The 21,965-nt window shown below is 32.2% G+C and overlaps 1 protein-coding gene across 1 annotated transcript; it reads right to left on the bottom strand.

Moving 5' to 3' along the window:
• Window positions 1-5,151: 5,151 nt before the first annotated feature.
• On the bottom strand, window positions 5,152-9,778 carry LOC115700862 (MLP-like protein 34). Its single transcript, XM_030628528.2, has 3 exons — window positions 9,461-9,778; window positions 6,697-7,164; window positions 5,152-5,650 (listed from the first exon to the last, which is right to left on the bottom strand). The coding sequence occupies exons 1-3, from the start codon at window positions 9,654-9,656 to the stop codon at window positions 5,373-5,375; spliced, it is 942 nt and encodes a 313-aa protein (XP_030484388.2). The 5' UTR covers window positions 9,657-9,778; the 3' UTR covers window positions 5,152-5,372.
• Between the last annotated feature and the right edge of the window lie 12,187 nt (window positions 9,779-21,965).

The raw sequence follows: 21,965 nt of genomic DNA, 5'->3' as shown, positions 1-21,965 counted from the left end.
CATTGATGTGTACTTACTTCCTCCTGAAGTAAGGCTTAAACAAATCTTCTCCCAAACATATATGCTCATTTCCTCCCGAAATGAGACTTCAAAAAGTCTTCTCCAAAAAATCCACACTTGTTCAAACATAGTTCTTCAACCAATTTTACGAACAATATAAGAATAATAAAAAACAACAAACACTAAAACCTATCTGAACACTTTAGGTTTTTACAAAAGATACTCTCTTTTCACAAAGATGAAAATATGAAAAATAAAACTAGGAGAGGTGAAAGAGTTTGGCTGCTCTCTTGGTCCTATTTATATATCATAGAAACCCTAGAGACAGCCACAAACACATTTTCACAGCTGTAAGATTGGAATCTACAGTGGCAGATTATGTAGAATTAAGAAAGTTTCCAAATAGGTTCAAGATGGTTGAGAGAGAGAGAGATAGGGCGAGGGCGAGGGCGAGGGTGAGGGCGGCAGAGATGTGCTCCATGAAGGCCAACGATGAGCTCGAATGCCACCTATAAACAATGAGAAATAGAGAGTTAGAGTTTGAGAGGTTCATGTTGGGTTTTATGCCCTAAATAAAACTCCATTTCAATGTAATCCATTTTATTCAACATAAATAAAGAAACAGAAGTATTTTTCATTCATTTGTGTATGTTTTGGTTCACCTTATCAATTGCTTGTCTATTTGATTTATAAATTCATCTGAAACCCTTTTCACATACTTGATCCTGTTTATTGTGTTGTCAACATATTGGAAAGTAAACATGACTATGTGAATAAAGATTTCTAGATTTATCAAACATAGAGTTTTACTGATATGATAATCTACAACAGAGTTTACTTGCATTTGGAGAAATGCTATGTTCTTTCGAGAGCATTGGTTAAAGTAAAGCTCAGGTTGGGTGCATGGAGTATGTATCGGAAGGGACCGATATTGAACTTTGACTTAGATTTATTAAACTTACCGTAATATCTATTCAAGTCAATATTGCCTAGTTGATCTTAGATCAAATGATCTTAATCCTGTTATGATTAGGCTCAATCTCAAGAGGTTATTCGTGTTCTTTGATTTGTTAGTTAAGCCTACTTTTGGGTCAGGGTGATACGTACATTTTGGGAACACGGTAGTGCAATTGAGTGGGAGCGCTAACATAAACATGGAATCTATAGCTTCTATCTGGCGAATAGTAAGTAAAGGATGATCTCCTTCAAGCTTGACCAAACGAAAATAAATGGTGGAGTACTCATTTCACATAAGCTAAAATATCATTTATACGGGGTTAAGTGTTTTAAGGATAAAATACATTGTAGGGTGTAACGGTAATCTAATCCCTTTACAGTGTAGATCATTCATATAGATGATCATTGATCAAATTAGAATTATAACAATGGATAACTAATGATGTGTCTATATGGTGGAACATATAGAGCATTCTATATACTAAGAGTGCAATTCTAAGTTCTATGCGTGGATTCAACGAAGAATTAATAAATCAGTGAATTTAGATTATAAATTCTTGATCTGCTTATTGGAAGCTCGGTTATATAGACCCATGGTCCCCCCACTAGTTGAGATAATATTGCTTGTAAGACTCATATAATTGGTTTTGATTAATCAATTATAATTCTCAAATTAGACTATGTCTATTGGTGAATTTTTCACTAAGTAAGGGTGAAATTGTAAAGAAAGAGTTTTTAGGGCATATTTGTTAATTATGATACTTTGTATGGTTCAATTAATAAATATGATAAATGACAATATTATTTAATAATTATTTATAGTTATTAAATAGTTAGAATTGACATTTAAATGGTTGAATTTGAAAATTAGCGTTTTTGAGAAAATGAGATGCATAAATGATAAAACTGCAAAATTGCAAAAAGTGAGGCCCAAATCCACATAGCCATGGCCGACCACTTTTATAGGGTTTATCATCTGATATTTTCATTATTTTAATGCCAAATAATTCAAACCTAACCCTAGTGGAATGCTATAAATAAATAGTGAAGGCTTCAGGAAAATTACACTTTCATTCAGAGAAAAACCTGAGCCTTTTCTTTCTAAAACCCTAGCCGCCACTTTAAACTCTCTTCTTCCCTCTTCAATTTCGAACCACTTAGTGATTAGAGTAGTGCCCACACACAGCAAGTGATACCTCAATCATAGTGAGGAAGATCGTGAAGATAGACATTCAACAAGAAGGAGTTTCAACACTAAAGAAGGAGAGAAAGAGATCCAGGTTCAGATCTTGATAATACTCTGCGACAGAAAGGATACAAGGGTTAGAGATCTGAACGGAAGGAGACATTTAATTGCGCTGCACCCAATGTAAGGTTTCTAATACTTTATATGTGTTTATTTCATAATTCTTTTAGAAGTTCATATTTAGGGTGTTAATCAACATACTTGTGAGTAGATCTAAGATCCTGGTAAAATAATTTCCAACAGTTCATGCTTTAGGTTGGGTTGAGAAGAAAGGAGGAAGATGAAGGTGATGATGGGTGGAGAGAGTGAATTAGGTTAGAGAGAGAGATGAGAGAGGGGATGTCTGAGAGGAGAATTAAGGTTAGAAGTTGGTTTATATTTTAGGGTTAGATTTTTTTAAAATGGGCCGAAGCCCATAGCTGATTCTATATTCCTTTTTGCGTCAGTTGTGCACCGACACTAATAGTGTATATAATGGCTTTCTGCGTCAGTTGTGCACCGAAACTAATAGTGTATATATTTTTTTTATATTTCATCTTTTGCTTCAATTTTTGTTTTACCATCGAATAGATAACTGACGCTAATTAATAATTATTTACGTTGGTGGATAACTGAAGCAAAAAAGTGTGGGTTGACTTTTGCTTCAGTCAACAAGTTTGACCAGACGCGTTTATCGACGCAAAAGCCCCTTTTTGTAGTAGTGAATACATAATTCTTTCTTATTGATTATTTAAGGAACATTAGATGCTTGAGATCGTTTTTGTCGGGAGGATCATTCACTTGGACTTTTGGAAATGACATAAACACCCTCAGATTATTGACCAAACGCTGCAAAGGTACTTTATAATTTTATTTTCGAGTTAAATTTTATTAATAATATTACAAATTAATTGAATCTAATATAAATTATTGAATGTAAGGCATTTGAAAGGGTCGGAGGTTCTAATGAGTTACTTGAAATGTTTAAAGGAGCAAGCACTACAGGATATCCAAAAAAGTCAAAAGGAATAGAATGTAGTTTTATGTAGGTACATCAATGATATTGTGAAAGGTCTAAGTGGGCATGCTATTATAAATGAAAAGGTAAGTTAATTAATTAGTGTATAATTAATTTATTTAGGAGAATTACCGCTTATACTATTATTTTTTAACTTTTTTTTTTTCAAATTTACGATTTGGATTATTCTAGTGGTTTCTATGTGAGTTGCTATGTGAATTTTGGTTGCGATTTAGGTTGCTCCGTTAGTTGTTATGAGAGTTTCTATGTGGATTTCAATAAAAATGCAAAAAAAAAAAGAAAACTATTTTGAAGGTAAAAATAAAAAAACCTCATTTATTATTTTTTTTTGAGAGAAAGTGGAAATTTTATTAACTTGAAAAGCACTCTTCTCTTACAATAGAAAGTAAATCAGATGTGGCAGTAGCCTCATCAAACATACGGTCTGACGTAAAACAAGACTCTCTTGCAATGCAATGAGCAGCCCTATTAGCAGATCGTTTTACAAAAGAAATAAAAACATTATGTAATTCAGAAAGTAGCACCCGACAATCCTGAACAAGTAACCCAAACTGAGATGGCATTTGAACCAAACCATTAATAGCTTGAACAACAACTAATGAGTCAGTTTCTATTTCCACATCAGTTAATGCCTTCGTCTTGATCCAATTTAAAGCCTCTTTGACCCCCATAATCTCAGCAATCTCAGGAGAAACCGCACCAAATTTACTACTTGAGAAAGCTTCAATTAGATTGCCATTCGAATCTCGAAGAAGGAAGCCCATGCCAAACCGATAGCCCCATCGACGTTGATCTTGAACTTTGTAGAAACAGGTGAAAATTATAATCAATTTATTTATGAAAGAAACTAATAAATTATAATCAAGTGAAAATTTACATTTTAATTTTACAATTTAGAAAGAAAGTTTCTTACAATGAAGAGAGAGACTTGGGACCATTACAATCAATGGTTAGCAAAATTGATACAATATTTGTGGTAGTTAGCTTTTAGGCTCAGACTTTTAATTTTAGACAAATATTTATTTTGTGTTCTAAACTTTTATTAATGCCTAGACTTGTGTACTTATCTTGTTGTAAACTTTAACTTTGTTAATATAATTAAACTGTATTTTAATTTTAAATTAAATCTTTACAATTATAATTAATTTATAATTATTTCAAAAATATTAATATAAATTTATATAATTATTATAATTAAAACAGTAATTAGAAATATGAAATAATAAAAAAAAACAGAACTCTAAGCCTAATAATTGAAGACATAGAACACCTTGTGTGTCTAATTGGTTATTCTCTCATAACTGATGACGTAGGGTTCACGTTCTCATATGATGCCTCACTTATGTCTTCGGTTATTTTATAATAACCGAAGACTAGGTCCCCTTTACGTCTTCTATAACGAAAATTTTTATAACTAAAGATAAATGATGTTAAAAATTGAAGAGAAATGTCTTTTTTCTAGTAGTGTACAGTTTACAGGCAAGGCTGATTTTTTTTTAATACAAAAATTGAACCTCGAGCTTACTATTTATTTATTTATGTTTTTAAAAAACAACATATAAATGTATAATGGACGTCCTTTATTATTTTCTTTTATATCTAATATTTTTGGACATGATAAAAAAAATATTCATGTCCATCAATAGTAGACATGAATTTTTTTCAAAATTTTTTATATTCAACACTATTTTTACTGAACATGAGAAAGGTACATGAAAGACATTATTTTTGTGAGTAGTTAAATGGTACAAATGTAATAATCAGAGCACTATTAATTGCTACATACTTAATAATTTTTTACGCCAATATTCCTTATTTTTATTATTATTTTGTCATATATGAAAAGTCACCAAAAATATTGAGCTATCATGATATTATGTATTGGGCCAAACTTTAAAGTAAAACCCATAAGACTTCACACCAAGAGACATTTGTGGCCAAATATATGGTCATTATTTATAAAATCCAGAAATTCGCACACATACAAAATCATAAAATAAAATAAAGGCACGACTGACGAGTATACGTGATAGTGGGATACGTCCTTTTACATGTTTTTTACAGTCATACTGTGATGAGTGTAAATTATTATATAGTAAATACTAATATACGCCCCACACACAGACCACACACACATATATTGTTTTGTTTTTATGCGTGGGCAAGGTGAGTTGCGAGATCTTGGGTGACCTCATTTGCTAGGTCAAGCAATGTGTGGGGATCTATAATCTCATCGTGGTGTTTCTCATACTCAAAACGCCAATGCACAATGCTGCCTTCACCCTCATTAGCTTTAGGAGTCACAACAAGTATTATTTTGAAGCTCTTATAATGCTCCATAAGGTCCCCTTCAATCAGCTTGAAAGTGATCGAATTCTTCTCATCATCTATAGCTTCCACTATTTGCTTAGATACTCTTCTCTTCCCATCTGAAATTTGTTAATCAAAGTTCACCCCAAATAAATTAATTCATATACACTACACATTTTTTTAATAAAAAACGCTAGCTACTCTTATAAAATTAATAATTTATCACTATGCGTACCGCATTTAATCAAATTTTATTTGTACATAAATATTTTTCCACTTGAAAAAAAATGGACCCTGAAAAAATGGTATAATTTCCAAAAATATCAATCAAAACATATGTATTAATATTTTCTCACAGAATTTTTTTTTTTTTTGAGGTCTGGGTTGGGTAGTCTGCTTTAACGGCTAGTTTAATAATATTATTATGCAAGGCGTGTTTGTTATTATTTGTGCCTCTAAATATATTTGACAAATGCTAAATTACTTTATATTACACACTATATAATTATACTCTATTTTGCTCTCTTTAAGCAATGAATTTAAATATATTTTATCTTATAATTTTTACATGTTCACTTAGAATAAAATATGTCGTCAATTACAAGATCACATATATGGGCAAAATATCATTATAAGAATTTAGTATATATAATAGGGAAATATATACAAAATATTATTTTTGGTAAAATTTTTATATTTTTATTTTAAATATATTTTTAATACTTTTACAATGTTGACATGCGGTATAAAAACAACACACAAATTAAAAAAAAAAAATAACATGTAACATGAAAAAAAAACATTAGTAATAAAATAATAAATAACAAAAAACCAACAATAAAATAACAAGATTATAACAAAACACCCTTTGGTAATAAAATCTTAAAGACTCGAAAAATATTTAAAATTTTGTACAAAATTATTTTTTTTAGTTGTTTTAATTTGTGTATTTCCAAATAATCCGTATATTATATTGTGCTTATTTATATATAATGGCGTGGTTATTATTACTTATGGCATGTAATTTGGAAAGGCTGATAAATTAGTTATGACTATATATTAATCAGCAACAACTGATTTATTGTAATAAGATTTATTGTGATTTGTGAACATATATTGATTTGAAATTGAGCTTAATTAATAGCTATAATATTTAATTACTTACCATGGAAGTAATCCCAACAAATGGTAGATCCAACAGTACCCCATTCCCCTTCATGTAATTCACAACCATGGAAGTTCTCAGTATGATTAGATACATTGTGAGGAGTGTGCTTGAAAATGTGGTGGAATTTCTCAGCTGGAGCTTTGATTTCTATATTAGTCTCTAGCTTCCCAGTAAGGTCAGAGGAAGAAGACATATTTGGTAATATACTGAGTTCGAGATCTTTGGTCATCTCATTTGCTAGGTCAACCAAAGTGTGGGGGTCTATAATCTCATCGTGGTGCTTCTCATACTCAAAACGCCAATGTACAATACTGCCTTCACCCTCAGCTTTAGGAGTCACTACAAGTATTATTTTGAACTTCTTATAATGCTCCATCAGGTCCCCTTCAATCAATTTGAAAGTGATAGAATTCTTCTCATCATCTATAGCTTCCACTATTTGCTTAGATACTCTTCTCTTCCCATCTGAAATTAGTTAATTCAACTTATGTATATATGAAGCAAAAATGTACATAAATACAGTAAAATTTTTAGGAAGTACATTTCTATGCAAAAATACTTTAAAACTAAGGCTCTTATCTAAGAAACTTTCTATAAATATACAATTTTTTTAAGAAAGTTATGAATATAAGTTTCCAAGTTAATCCTACTATTATTTTCTGAAGTGTAATTTATAATATTGTTGAAATAATTTAAGAATAAAATTGAATTAATAGTCTTGTATAATACACTGTCTGAAATAGAATGAGATCAAACCCGGAGTTGGACTTACTTCGGCGCACAAGCCGCTTCTAGTACGGAGGCAGAGACTGAGTTAGGTTCACCATATACATCATGTTTTTTTTTTTTTTTTAAAAAGAAAGAAAGAAAAAGACAAATATTGCATAGTTTATTTGTTGTACTAACTACACCTTTTTTTTTTCAGCAAAAACAATAAATAAATAAATAAATAAAAACCATTCAATTGTATATACTTTTCTGCAAAAGGTGTGTAGTATTTGGCCCCAATACTAGAACTTGAAATAAATGTAGCCAGTTTTATTGACTGGATTAATAAATTAGTGAAACAAATTTATTCGATTGTATTGAAACTATAAATTTATATATTTATAGATAATTTATGATTAGTATTAATTGTATATATATAGTGTCATATATATATTTTTTGTCAGGATAGTGTTATATATAATTGAATATTAATTATTATGAATATTTGCCGCACCCTAGTTAAGTTATTAAAATTATAATTCTTATAGTTCCGTTAACTTTCATAGGTGGGGTGACTAGAATGATACACGTTACCACTCAGTTGAGAAACGTTAAATGGATACTCATTATGTTTACTATTATTATAAAGTAATATTATTATTACGGTAACTTAACATCAAGTTATAATATTTGTTTTATTTTAATAAATATTATAAAAAAAATTTAATTAATTATAAAATGATACTTTATTAGAGTTTATACTATTTTAGACCATGTATTTTACAAAAGTTACTGATTAGACTATCTGATTTGTTAAATGATAAAATAGACAGTTTTCAAAATAGTAAAAATAGGAACCCTGAACTGAATTTTTATCAAAATAAAATTTAATAATAATCCGATCTAAAAGTGTTATGACAAAACTGTTTACATTTTCTGTATCTGTTCGTATTTTCAAGTTGGTTATATTAAAAAAAAATTGTCAAAAATTAAGTTAAGAGTCCTATGTATACCATTTTAGAAAATACACGGTCTATTTTATCATTTAACAAAATAGTTAATCCAATTGATAACTTTTATAAAATACAAGATCCAAAATAATATTTATCCATTTTTTATTAGAATACTACGCACCAGGGTACCTCATAGCAATACTCCACTCAATTGGACAAACTTTACATATTGACGATGTGACCGAATTAGGTGGTGAGAGATGTGATTAGTTACCACTAATGGGACAAATTACCAATTCAAAGTGACAGAATTACAGTTTGATAACTTAAGGTGCCGTTTGGTAACACTTTTGTTTTCTAATTTTTTAATCACAAAATGAGAGTAAAATTTTTGTTTTTTTAAAATTTTTTTTTGAAAAACAAAAATGCGTTCTGTAATCACTTTTGTTTTTCAATTTTAAAAATAGAAAACAAAAGTGTGTTCTGTAAAGTTCATTTTTATTTTAATTTTTTTAATTTTATTTACGTCGGGTCTAGGTCCGAGGTCGGATTTGGGTTCAAGTCAGAAGTCGGGTTCAGCGCCAGAGTCGTGGGGGGATTTGGGTCATCGAAGTCCAAGATATTGATTAAGAAAAAAAAATGTTTAAAAAAATATTGAAAGTGATTTTTTTTTGTTTTTAAAATTTTGATTCTCATTTAAAAAATTAAAAAGTAAAAACAGTTTTACAGAACATGTTTTTGAAAAATATTTTCACTTTTTCAATTTTAAAAACAGAAAACTGATTAAAAAAGTGTTACCACACAGCACCTTAATTTAGGTAGCTTTGCTGGTATCTGTTGATAATAAATATAAATCTTTCGGTAATTTTGCAACATATATCCCTAATTATATTTTTTAAGAATATATCTCTAATTATTAGTTAGTCAAGTTTGGAATTAAGCCTGATAAACTATAAGCATCTATCTGAAACTTAATTAAAATAATTGGCAACGATGGATTTATATATTAATTGAAATAGTTATCTATATTATTGTGACTATATATTATGTAACTAAATATATATATATATTGAGCTTAAAATAATTATATAATGACTTACCATGGAAGTAATCCCAACAAATGGTAGATCCAACCGTACCCCATTCCCCTTCATGTAATTCACAACCATGGAAGTTCTCAGTATGATTAGATACTTTGTGAGGAGTGTGCTTGAAAATATGGTGGAATTTCTCAGCTGGAGCTTTGATTTCTATATTTGTCTCTAGCTTTCCAATGAGGTCAGAGGAGGAAGACATTTCTCTTCTAAGGGAAAGAAAAGAAAAATAGTATATTAAGTAGAAAGATCTAGCTTTAGTTTGATGAAAGTGCTCCTGCTGCTACCACTATTTATAGAATAAGTTATGGATCCTGCTTTCATTGTACTAATATTATTATAATTGGAAATGCTATCAGGGTACCATTAATAATTTATATAATTAATTATCAGATTTGATATAATTTAAAATAATAGTTTTATAAAATATCGTTAAACAATCATAAAATATCACTTCTAAATATTGCTAAGCCTCGTACTTTATATTGCAATACTCTATTTCTTTTTACATGGTGAACATAGTCACACATGATTTACAATACAACACACTACAATTGGCGGTGGAACCCCTCGAATCAGGATAGCTTATTGTCTAACCAAAGGGTATGTTTTGCCAAACCATGAGCTGTGGAAATCAAATCTCCATCCACATAGGACAAAACTGTCTCCAGAAATATAGACAATAAAACTATAACATCTTTGAACAATACCCATCACCTTGAAAAACATCTTCCTTTTATTAATAGTTGTCGCCAGAGTTAACAAAACTAAAAAAAAAAAAAACATCACAACATAGTTATATTAGAATGACAATCTTCAAAATAAAAATTAATATACAAGTATAGAATTTAACACACAACCCAAATTACTAGCTCAAAATTACTAAAAAACTAATGAAACCAATAAAATTTCAAGAATAACTAGCCAAAGGTATTACCCTTTGGCTAGTAACAATATACTAACACCCTAATTTAAAATTGCTAAAAATCAATAATAAACAGATTATATTTAAAATTAAAACTTATCGACAAATTCTCTGTAAATGTAGGCCCTCCACAAAACAACTTACAAAATAATAAAAAAATAAAACTTCATTACCAAATAATATAATGAAAAAATGTGTGCGAAAGAAATGATGGTAAACCAATTAATCCATATTAAAATTAAGGACTTAAAAAGACTGGAAATACTAGTATGTTAAAATGAAAAAGTTATTGAAGAAACAAAAGTAATTACAAGACTTTTGTGTATTTTTACTTTATGATATGCTTATTTTGATTTTACAAGAAAAAAAATTAATATAAATAAGATAACAAAATAAAAAATAGAATATACTCATTTAGTACCCTATCTTTTTTCTTAAAATACACTTGGTACCTTGTGTGATTAATAGTACTTATTTAGTACCTTATATTTTGAAATAATACACATTTCGTACCCTAAAGTAAAGTTTAATCAATATAATTTTATTAATTTGACTAAATGATTCTCAGTTATATGTAATTAAATAATTAAATTTGAATCTAAAATTTGTAAAATTGAAGACAGTTTAATTGTATTGATAAAATTTTATAAAAGAATTTTGAGTTTAGGGTACCAAATGTGTATGTATTTAAAATACAGGGCACCAAATAAGTATTATTAAAAATACAGGGTACTAAATTTATATTTAGATTAAACATAAGGTACCAAATATGTATACACCCAAATAAAAAACAGTAAGAAAAAACGAAAAATTATTGTAAAGGATCTATTCCATTTATTAAAGAATTTATGATATATATATCTTTACATAAAAAGTATTAAATTATTTAAGTTAAAATGATTATAAATATTATCTAATAGTACATCTCTGTTGATAAATAAACAAGTATTAAATTTGAACCACCTTTCCTAATCTAAATTTCATGATTGATGTATTATTTTGATGAGAAAACAAAAATGTATCTTTAATTTTTTTTTTTTAACCAAACATCTGTTTTCTTAAAATTAATAAAGATGTAATACTATTCTCAACAATTTTTTTTTTTTTTTTAATTTTGGGGATAAAAAAATTATCAATCAATTCCTAAAAGCACCTCTTTTGTTAATATTATCCTTATTACTCTTTTTCATAGGGAAATGTGACATCTCATGCTTAAATTAAATGCATGATCTAATTAATATCTCTTTCTTAAATATTAAATAAACAGCATTGCTATTAGGCACCAGTGGTGACTAGCACCTTGCAACATGTCATGTTGCGATTGGCTAGCGATACTCCCTAAAAGCTATTATATTAAATTATATGAGATCCGATACTTAGTTGGACCAATAACGATATTGACACATAAGAGGGTGCTAGGCACCACGGGTGCCTTTAGCATTTCTCTTAAATAAAATATGTTACTTCTTTTTTTACCACCGATTTTACTCCTCAAATAACAAAACTATAAACTCCAATCGCTATCTCCCTCTCATTCCCGTCGCTCTCTTTTTCTCTTTAGAAACTCACACACACACACCCTTGTCAGATTTTTCATTTGGCGGAGCACCATTGACAACCAAGTGTCAACCCAAGCTCTCTACTAACATAATTCTTGATAAGACAATGAGTGTGTAATTTATTTAGTTATTATTGTTTGATTTAGTTGTATTTAGATTGAAATAAATAGATCTACACATATCATTCTGTAGGAAATTTAGCTCTGATACATAGGAATTAACCACTGTAAGATCACACTTAAACAAATAAAAGTCAAATCAAAACAAACAAATCAAGAACAAAAAATCAGCAAACACACAAACCAGAAAAATATAACACAGATGAATCTAAATGGCTGTCAGACACAATAACACAGAGATTTATACTGGTTCCGATCCTAAGTTCAATGTGAACTTGGTCATACTCCAGTTTGAAAGCATTGCCACCAATCTTTATTAAAAATGAGAACAAGGGATATTAATCTCAGGAGCTACAAGGAAATAATCACAGCAAGTCATCCATGGTGTAATCCCTCAACACACATTAACTCACTAACCCCAACCAACATAATCAATAATGTTGCTCAATACAATTTCCCCATCCCAGCCCTCTCTCTCTTAGATATCTCTCTCCATTTCTCACTCTAACCACTCTCTCTCTCTCTCTCTCTCTCTCTCTCTCTCTCTTGTGTTTGACTTCACTTTTTTTTTTTTTTCTTGTTATGAAATGAGAGGAGTAATTCTCTTTATATAGGCCAATGAACCCAATATGCAAGTTGTCATTTCTAATAGTTAAGTTAGTTAAAGACTAACTAACTAACCGAATCTTGGTTGTTGGGGGTTAAAGGAATAATACCACAAATTCCACCTTATTTCTTCAAGCCCCAACAAGCTAAGCATATATGTTCAATGGAGGTGGTAATGCTTTCATGTGTAGCTACTTAGCAACTAAGGTTGAGTAAGTCCAAGCAATGCTTGAACTTACTAACAAGTAACACCTTAGTGCCAATGTCAGCAGGGTTCTCTTCTGACTTCACTTTCTCCAACTCGATTACTTCTTCTTCTATCTTCTCCCTTATCCAAAACAATCGAACGTCAATGTGTTTTGTCTTCTCGTGGTACACTAGATTCTTGCACAAATGAATCGAGGATTGGCTGTCAGAATATACCCTTGCCTTTCCAACTAGAAGCTTCAACTCCTTTAGAATACTTTGCAGCCAAATTGCTTATTTGAATGCCTCTGTGGTCGCCATGAATTCTGCCTTTGTAGTTGAAAGTGATACTACAGATTGGAGTTGTGATTTCCAACTAATACAATCTCCATTAGTTTGAAACACATAAGAGGTAGTAGACCTTCTAGTATCCTTGCTTGATGCATAATCAGCATCAACATATCCTTTCAAAGTTACTTTCTCTGAAACTCTCTTGTAAGTCAATCCAATATCTGATGTCCCTCTTAAATATATCATCAACCATTTGAGTGCCCTCCAATGGTTTATTCCAGGATTTGACATGAACCTACTCAATATGCTTAAAGCATGAGCAATGTCAGGTCTTGTGCTAACCATGACATATATGAGACATCCCAAAGCCATTGCATATGCAATTTCTTCCATTTATTCTTTCTCTTCTACTATCATAAGGCTTTCTTCCTTGGTTAATACAAACTGTCCTCCAAGAGGTACTGAAGTGCTCTTAGAATCTTGCATCTTGAACTTTGTTAGGATCTTCTCAATTTAATTCTTTTGCTTCAAATGCATGACTCATCACTTTTGTATCTATGAACTTCTACACCAAATATCTTCTTTACTTGTCCCAATTCTTTCATGTCAAATTCTGCCTTGAGTTTATCTTTAATTCCTTTAATTACTGCCTTGTCTTTGCCCACTATTAACATATCATGTACATAGAGTAGAAGATACACAACTGTTGACTCTTTTAGGTGCTTGAAATATACAAATAATGATCCAAATTGGACCTTGTGAAGCCAATCTCCTGAACATAGCTGTCAAATCGTTTGTTCCATTATCGTGGTGATTGCTTAAGGTCGTATAAGGACTTTTCCAACTTACAAACCATCTCTTTTCCATCTTGTTCCACTTGAAATCCAGGTGGTTGCTTAAGGTCGTATATCTCTTCTTCTAGATAACCATTTAGAAATGCAGTTTTAATATCAAGCTACTCCACTTCTAAACCTTGTTGAGTTGTCATTGACAACATAAGCCTAATGGTCTTATACTTCACAACAGGTGAGAACACCTCAGTGTAATCTATCCTTTCCACCTGAGTGAAACCTTTGGCAACTAATCTTGCCTTAAACCTTACTAGCTCATCGTCTGTCACACCTTCTTTAATCTTTAGAATTCATTTGCATGAGATCACCTTCTTGTCCTCAGGTCTTGGAACCAATACTCATGTCTTGTTCTTTTTAAGTGAGCTTAATTCATCATCCACAACCCGAGATCACTCCTTCTTGTACTTTCCATTTAAAGCCTCTTCTATACTCAATGGTTCCGGTATGTTACATGAATAATCTATTGACAAAGCATAGGAAATCAGATCAGCTTCTGCAAACCGTGCTGGTATACGGATTTCTCTTCTAGTTCTATCTCTAGCAAGTTGGTAGTCAGACAGATCTGGTTGTTCCTCAGTCTCATCTGGAGCTGTGTCTGTGCTGTCGTTCTTCTCACTTGCTAGTTCAAAACATTTGAGCTCAATTCCAAACTCTGCTAAATCTTCCCTCTTGCCAGATGAATCTGCATCAGGTATCACACTGCCTTTCTCGACTTTCAAGTGAGGAAAATTATTTTCATTAAACACAACATTTCTAGAAATAATCACCTTAGGCTTCCCATTCTGGTTTATCCAGATTCTATAACCTTTTGTGCCTATAGGATATCCTAGAAACATGCCTTTGACAGATCTAGCATCACGCTTATCATCGGGTTGATGTACATATGCTGCACATCCAAACACTCTCAAGTGTTTTAGGTTTGGTATCTTCCCATACCACATCTCATAAGGTGTCTTCAAGTCTATGACTCTATTAGGACTCCTATTAATAAGGTAACAACCAGTAGCTAAAGCCTCTGCCCAATAAGGTTTTCCCAACCCCGAACTAAGAAGTCAACATCTCACTTTGTTCAAAAAGGGTTCAATTCATACGCTCAGCAAATCCATTCTGTTGTGGAGTTTTCACAACTGTCCTATACCTAGTTATCCCATTCTCATTACATAGCCTATCAAACTCAATGTTGATAAATTCTAGAACATTATCAGTTTTAAGTGTCTTAACCTTTAAGTTTGTTTTGTTTTCCACCAAAGCTTTCCATATCTTAAGCTGTTCTAGACACTCATCTTTGGTTCTAAGTAAATAGTCCGAACACATATACTAAAATCATCAACAATAGATAGGAAGTAGTGTTTATCTAAATGTGCTGGGGTTCTACCTAGCCCCCAAAAGTCAGCATGCACATACTCTAGGACTCCCTTTGTGTTGTGAGTTGTTGTTGTAAACTTGATCTTGTGTTGCTTGCCATAAACACAAGTCTCACATAATAGTAAGGCACATGTCTGAAGCTTTCAATGACTCCCTTATTGTGCAATTCCCTCATGCCTTGTTTACTCATATGTTCGAGCCTTTGATGCCATAGCTGCATATCTTTTTCTAAGCCTTTTACTATATCTACCTCAGCCGCAGGTACAGTTTCATCCTCGAGTACATACAACTCATGTACTCTCTTTCCTTTCATCACAAGAATTGAACCTTTTGTGATCCTTAGGCTCCCATTCAAGGACTTATAGCCATAACCTTCATCTTCCAAGGGTCCAAGTGATATCAGATTCCTCCTCAATTTTGAAATGTGCCTCACATTATGCAAAATCTTCACTTCACCATTGAATTATCTTATAGCCACCTTACCAATTCCAAAAACCCTGCAAGAAACATCATTACCCATTAGTACTCTACCACCATTATTGGTTTCTTGATAATCAAAGAAGGATTCTAAGTTGGGACACATATGATAAGTGCATCCTGAATCAAGGATCCACTCTTTACTGTTATTATTTTCTGAAATAGAAAATAATTCCCCATCTGAACTTCCATCTCCATTGGACAGGTACATGATGATGGTGTAGTAAGCCATCTCCTCCATCTCTGTAATTTCCTTTGGCTTCTTCTCAGCCAGCAACTTTTCATCCCCGAGTACCTTTGCAGATGATCATCGTAAAACTTTCATTCGGTAGTTAAAGAATATCATTCTAGCAAAGTTGAACTAACCGAATCATGGAGTATCTGATGAGTTGAGTCGCATTGCTCTTGCAGCAAATTTTTCGGTAGCAAAGCATGAAGCATATATTGTAAGGGGTAAATATTTTCATACAAAGTCAAGAGATGATGCTCGAGAGGTACAAAATAGTGACATAAGTATCGTCGCAGAAACCATTCATTTTTAAAGATAAAAACCTTGTTTAAGGTACCGTGACATATTATGGGGTTATTGAAGAAATATGGGACCTCAATTATTTTACGTTTCGATTCCATTTTTTAAATGTTCTTGGGTTGACAACAATGTTTGAGTAAAAACTGACGAGATTAGTTTTACTTTGGTTGATTTAAGTAAGAGAGGAAGCAAGAATGATCTATTCATCATGGCTAGTCAAGCAGTACAAGTTCTAATCCGGCTAATGATAAATGGTCTGTTGTTTTATCGACACTAGAAAGTAAGTTCTTAGAGAATGAAGAGGGTAAGGAGGATGCTAATTTATGTTATGATGACTTTATTGTTGGGCAACCAATTCATGAACAAGTTGCGGAAGTTAATTGTAACCTTGAAGAAGGCAATGCTGAATACATTAGAAGTGATATCAATGAGGGAATATGGGTCAATTGGGATTCAGGCAAAGATAAACAAAAAAAGAAAAGAAAATGTGTCTAATTGGTAACTTGTGATAATTTTAGTTTATGTAGTTACTGTTTGTAATAACTTACTTTTGATTGTGTTTCCTTATGTAGTTGCTCTGTTATAGCTAACTTGTGATTATATTTATTAATGATGTAATATGACAAACTCAGGTTCAGGCTCAAATTCATATTTGGACCCAATAGTAGAGTGTCCTAGGGTGATACCTAAGCATGGTAGAAGTGAGATGAACGAAATTAGTAAGTTAATTGACCAAGGAAAAAGAGTTACTCTCCTTGTCAACAATAAAGGACAATATTATGGAAAAAACTATAGTAAGCTAATATCGCCTTTAGGAGTTAAATGTCGTATGACAATTGGGTTGTCCTATAAAAATTAGAAGCAAGTCAACCCTGAACATTAAAGTTAAATTTGTAAAGATATATAGGTAAGCAGTTACTTTTTAAAATTTTTATTTGTGTTTGATTAATTCAGATGTTAAGCCTAATAATGTTTATTTACCTTATAAGTAGACGAGTTTTATAGTTTGAGATGATTTTAAACATGACTACATGGTCATTATCAGGAAGTTAATGAAAGATTTCAAGAATAAAATGACTAAGGACATCATTACTCCCACATTAGAAGAAAATAATTTGCAATAGTTAGCCCACATCCCTGAAAAGCTTCCTGAAATCGACAAAAATGACTGGTTGAAATTTGTTGCAAGTTTCCTAACTCGTGAATTTTAGGTACTAATTATATATGTTAAGATAAACTTTTAAATACAAGTACTAGTAGCTAACATATTATTTTTTTTATGGTAGGAAATGAGTAAAGTAAAAAGGGAACGATTAACAAAAAACCAATCTAAACATCAAAGTGGTCGAAGCAGAATGGTGAACGATAGAGAAGATGTTGTAAGTAATTAATATAATGAATTTCTAGAAATGTACATCAAAATGTAATACTACTCATTTAAGTTTTGTAAAATAATGCAAGAAAAAAAAAAAAAGAAACTTGAGGTTTAGGATCCCCCACGCCACCGTATTTGGATCAAATCTTAGCAAAAAAAAAAAATCAAACTTGTCACTGATTACGACAAGAAAATCGCCACTAAGATAGTAAGTATTAATCGCTAATAAAGTAATAATGAGTTAATATATATAAATTATATACTAATTGCTTGAATATGTGCACTAGGCTCAATTGGAGGAGCAAGTTAGTCAGAGACAAGTTAAGGCTCCATGGCCAAAATGACATTCTGACGCACGCGCTCGGGACACCAGAGCATCTTGGACGTGTCAAGGCTACGAGGTATGCTAGTACTTGAAAAATGTTATTTCATTAGGAAGGCATATAAACTTTTTGGTAGGAAGAAAATGGAAGTTTTTGATGTTGTGGCTTAGAAACATAGAGAGATTGACAAATTAAAAGCAAAAATTAGATCTCTTAAATAGAAGAAAAATGATGTCGAACAAGAGCAAAATGAGAATGAAGATGAGGAAGAAGAACATGCTCCAAATTATGTTCCACTAGAACATGCTCATCAGGCGTATGTTCCACAAGAACATGCTTAGGAGTATGTTCCACAAAATTATGCTCAGGAGTTTGTTCCCCTATATGAGCCACCTCTCATGTACAATTTTCCTGAATAGAGGGTAGTTGAGATAGTATTTTTTTGCTCAGAAAATATCGACAACAGAGTAGTCGTAGCTTGTTTGTACGAACATGATGGTCACATGCCTACGTTATAATTTTAAAAATACTGCAAGAAGATGCTGAAATTCTAATATCAATTGAGGGGTAGTGTAGATATGTTAGGAAGTAGCGAACATGTTCCTTCCTTGGCCTAAATATTTAATTTTAATATCCGAGGTAAAATCTCTATCCTAGAAATAATCATTACAAATTATACATACACATTTTGATATATTATGGTGTTTTGTATAGGGTCCACTTGCTCAACCACCATCAAGACGTGCTATGTCAAAGGAAAAAGGTCCCATGCCTTGTCAAAAAGGCGGTAGTGATCAAGCTGATCTAATTATTCGCTCTAGAGATCAGGGATCAACTCCCCATGTCAATCTGATGTATAGTTGAAGAATTTTTGAGAATAAAAAAGAAAAATGCTATAATTCCAATTTCGGTACCACGTGGATTCATAGGACCTCGTACCCAGATCACGATATCTGGAGAAGATTTACAGTAGGTGATGTTGTGCTACTTCATTGGAAACTAATGAATGCTTTTTGGAATGATGTATACTCTTTTTAACCTAATTAACTTTATATATCAATTTTTACTAAAACTATTATAAAACTTTAATACTTAACAATTTAATGCAGGCACATTTGGGAGGGGTTATATGGTCTGAGACGATTTTTTATGTTGTATGACAGAGAGCTTCTCGCATTGCACGGTAAAACGTACTGATATAGAGAAGGAACAATCCTTTAACATTGCATCACAAAGATTGGCTCATTGGTTATCATTGATGAAAAGGCAACACCAAATATTTTTTATTCCCTAGAATATCAGGTAAGCACTACTTAAGAGATAATTTAAAATTATTTTCTTTATTATAACTTAAAACTATTTTTACAATATCCTACGTACATGTATATATATATATTTTTTAGACTCTATTGGATGCTAGAATTCATTGCGTCAGAGAAAATTATCTATTTAAACCATATAGATGGCCAAGAAATTTCTTAATAAATTCATGGGATATTAAAAATATAATAATTTAATTACTTTTAATATACTAAATATTTTAATTAACTAATATGTAACACCCTAACTAACTTAGGCGTATTACGTGATTTTTAAACGTACTGTCCAGCTCGTTGCTAATCAACGAGGTTTATGGAAAAACGTGATTAATTAAAATTTTGCTTTTTAATTAAACTTATAAAACAGTATTACAAAAGACTCGGGATCCCGATTATAAAAATTATTTACAAAAAGTTTAACTGTTTAACTGTTACATAAAAATAAAGATCGTCTAACGACCAGTTACAAAATCAGCCTTGCTGTCCCGAGGATCGTACGCTCCAGGCCTAACCGCCCCGACATGTACAATCTCATAAGCTCGCTCACGGTCCATCAGCTATAGCCTTACCTTTACCTACACATGAACATAAACTGTGAGTCGACAGACTCAGTAAGAAAAGCATAATAATATCATACATAATTCTAACTGCCGTGTCCAACACGATACTGAGTCCCGCTACTGCCATGTCCAACATGGTGCTGAGCCACTACTGCCATGTCCAACATGGTACTGTGTTTTGAACGTTCATAGGGACGGTACTATTGACACGTAACAACCTGATCGGTCGAACCGGTCATACTCCGGCTGCTGGTCATACTCCAGCATGTACCGACGTGTTACTATATCCTCCTGATCGGTCGAACATGTCATACTCCGGCTGCTGGTCATACTCCAGCCTGTACCGACGGGATACGTCAATAGCACGGAACCACCAACCAAGTTTCAGCCTGATCGGTCAAACCGGTCATACTCCGGCTGCTGGTCATACTCCAGCCTGTACCGACGTGACAGGGTTGGATGGTTCGAAGCCAACATACAACTAATGTAATCTAATAGGCTTCCTACATGCACGCTAAACATGTAATCTACATATGCATACTGTTATACTAATCTTACCTGGATTCCGAGTTCAGGTGTGCCGGTCAACCTGACTGGAACTGAAGCTGAGCGGCGGATTACTGGCTCCTAAACCATAAAAATCACAACGCTATAAGTGACACGCTAAATCACTTCCCGGGGACTAAAACTAGGAACTAAAAGTTTCCCTATCGATAAAAAGCATGGCAATACCCCCTAAAACATAAAAACGAGGAAAACTAGGGTTTCTGAAAATTCCCCAACCGGTAGACCGGTTGCCCAACCGGAATTCCGGTTCTGGGAATTACTGGACACCCATCCGGAATTCCGGTTGCACAACCGGAATTCCGGTTCCTCGCAGGAATTTTTCAAAAATTCCTAACTCAACCAAATCAAACCCAATTGGTTCCAAACCTTCCAGACCTGCTCTAAATACCGCAAAGAACAAATCTAAGGCATCAAACTAACCCAGAATTCACAGATACACAACTTGCCATTAAAGCTCAAGCTTTGAGTTCTAAACTCAAACTTGAGCAATTCCCACAATCATGCAATCAAACAAGCTAGAATCTACTAAATCATGCATAAACAAGCCTCTGAAATCAAGTAAAATCATACACAACAACCCAGCAACAGATTCACAATATTTTCACCAAAATCACATATTTAAGCTTAAAAAAATCTCAAAGCTTTGAACAACACAACTAGCATGCATTCCAACCTAACTAAACATAATTAATCCAACATTTTGAACATAAAAACAACAATCACAAGCAAAGAGAACAACAACCAAATTAACATGCATTTACTCATATTTTTCATCAAAAACTCAAGAAATTAAGGAAGGGAGAAGATGAGCTAACCTAGCTTGCAAAGGATCTTAAGATGAGATGAATCAACAAGTAAAAATCAAAGGAGAAAAACCCACTCCCCTTGTTTGCCTTTCGATGCTTGGCCGAAAATGGAAGGGAAAGAAAGAGAGAGTTTCTTTTTCAAAGTTTCTATTTTCAACACTTAGTCTAATTTGTAAAAATTGGAGAATAAAGCAAAGCCATTTATCTCATTTATTTCAGCCAAATAACAATTAAATAAACATTTAATTTCCAAATAAAAAGTCACTAAAAGACAAAAAGTCATTGGGGCAAAAAGACCATTTTGCCCCTCCACCATAAAATCACATAAATCATACTAAAGGGGTATTTTTGGGAAATTCGAAATTCCCGGCCATTCCCGACATTCCCAATGTCTAAAACCCGTCCCTAAACTACTAACATACTAAGTTGTGATTTCTACTGAGCCAAACGTCGAGTTCCAAATACCGGACAACGGAAATGCAAAATATGCAAGCTACTGAATAACATAAATAACAGTAATAAATTATTTAAATAGCTATAAATAATTTCATAATTAATCACAATCAACTGATAATTTCCAAATTAACTAAGCGGGCTTTACAACTTTCCCCCCCTTAAAATGATTTCGTCCCCGAAATCTAACCTGAATAACT

This window comes from Cannabis sativa, chromosome 8 (assembly GCF_029168945.1).
Source record: "Cannabis sativa cultivar Pink pepper isolate KNU-18-1 chromosome 8, ASM2916894v1, whole genome shotgun sequence".
In the NCBI taxonomy this organism is placed as follows: domain Eukaryota; kingdom Viridiplantae; phylum Streptophyta; class Magnoliopsida; order Rosales; family Cannabaceae; genus Cannabis; species Cannabis sativa.
The sequence above is the reverse complement of the archived record's forward strand: the minus strand, read 5'-3'. Positions and strand labels throughout refer to the sequence as shown.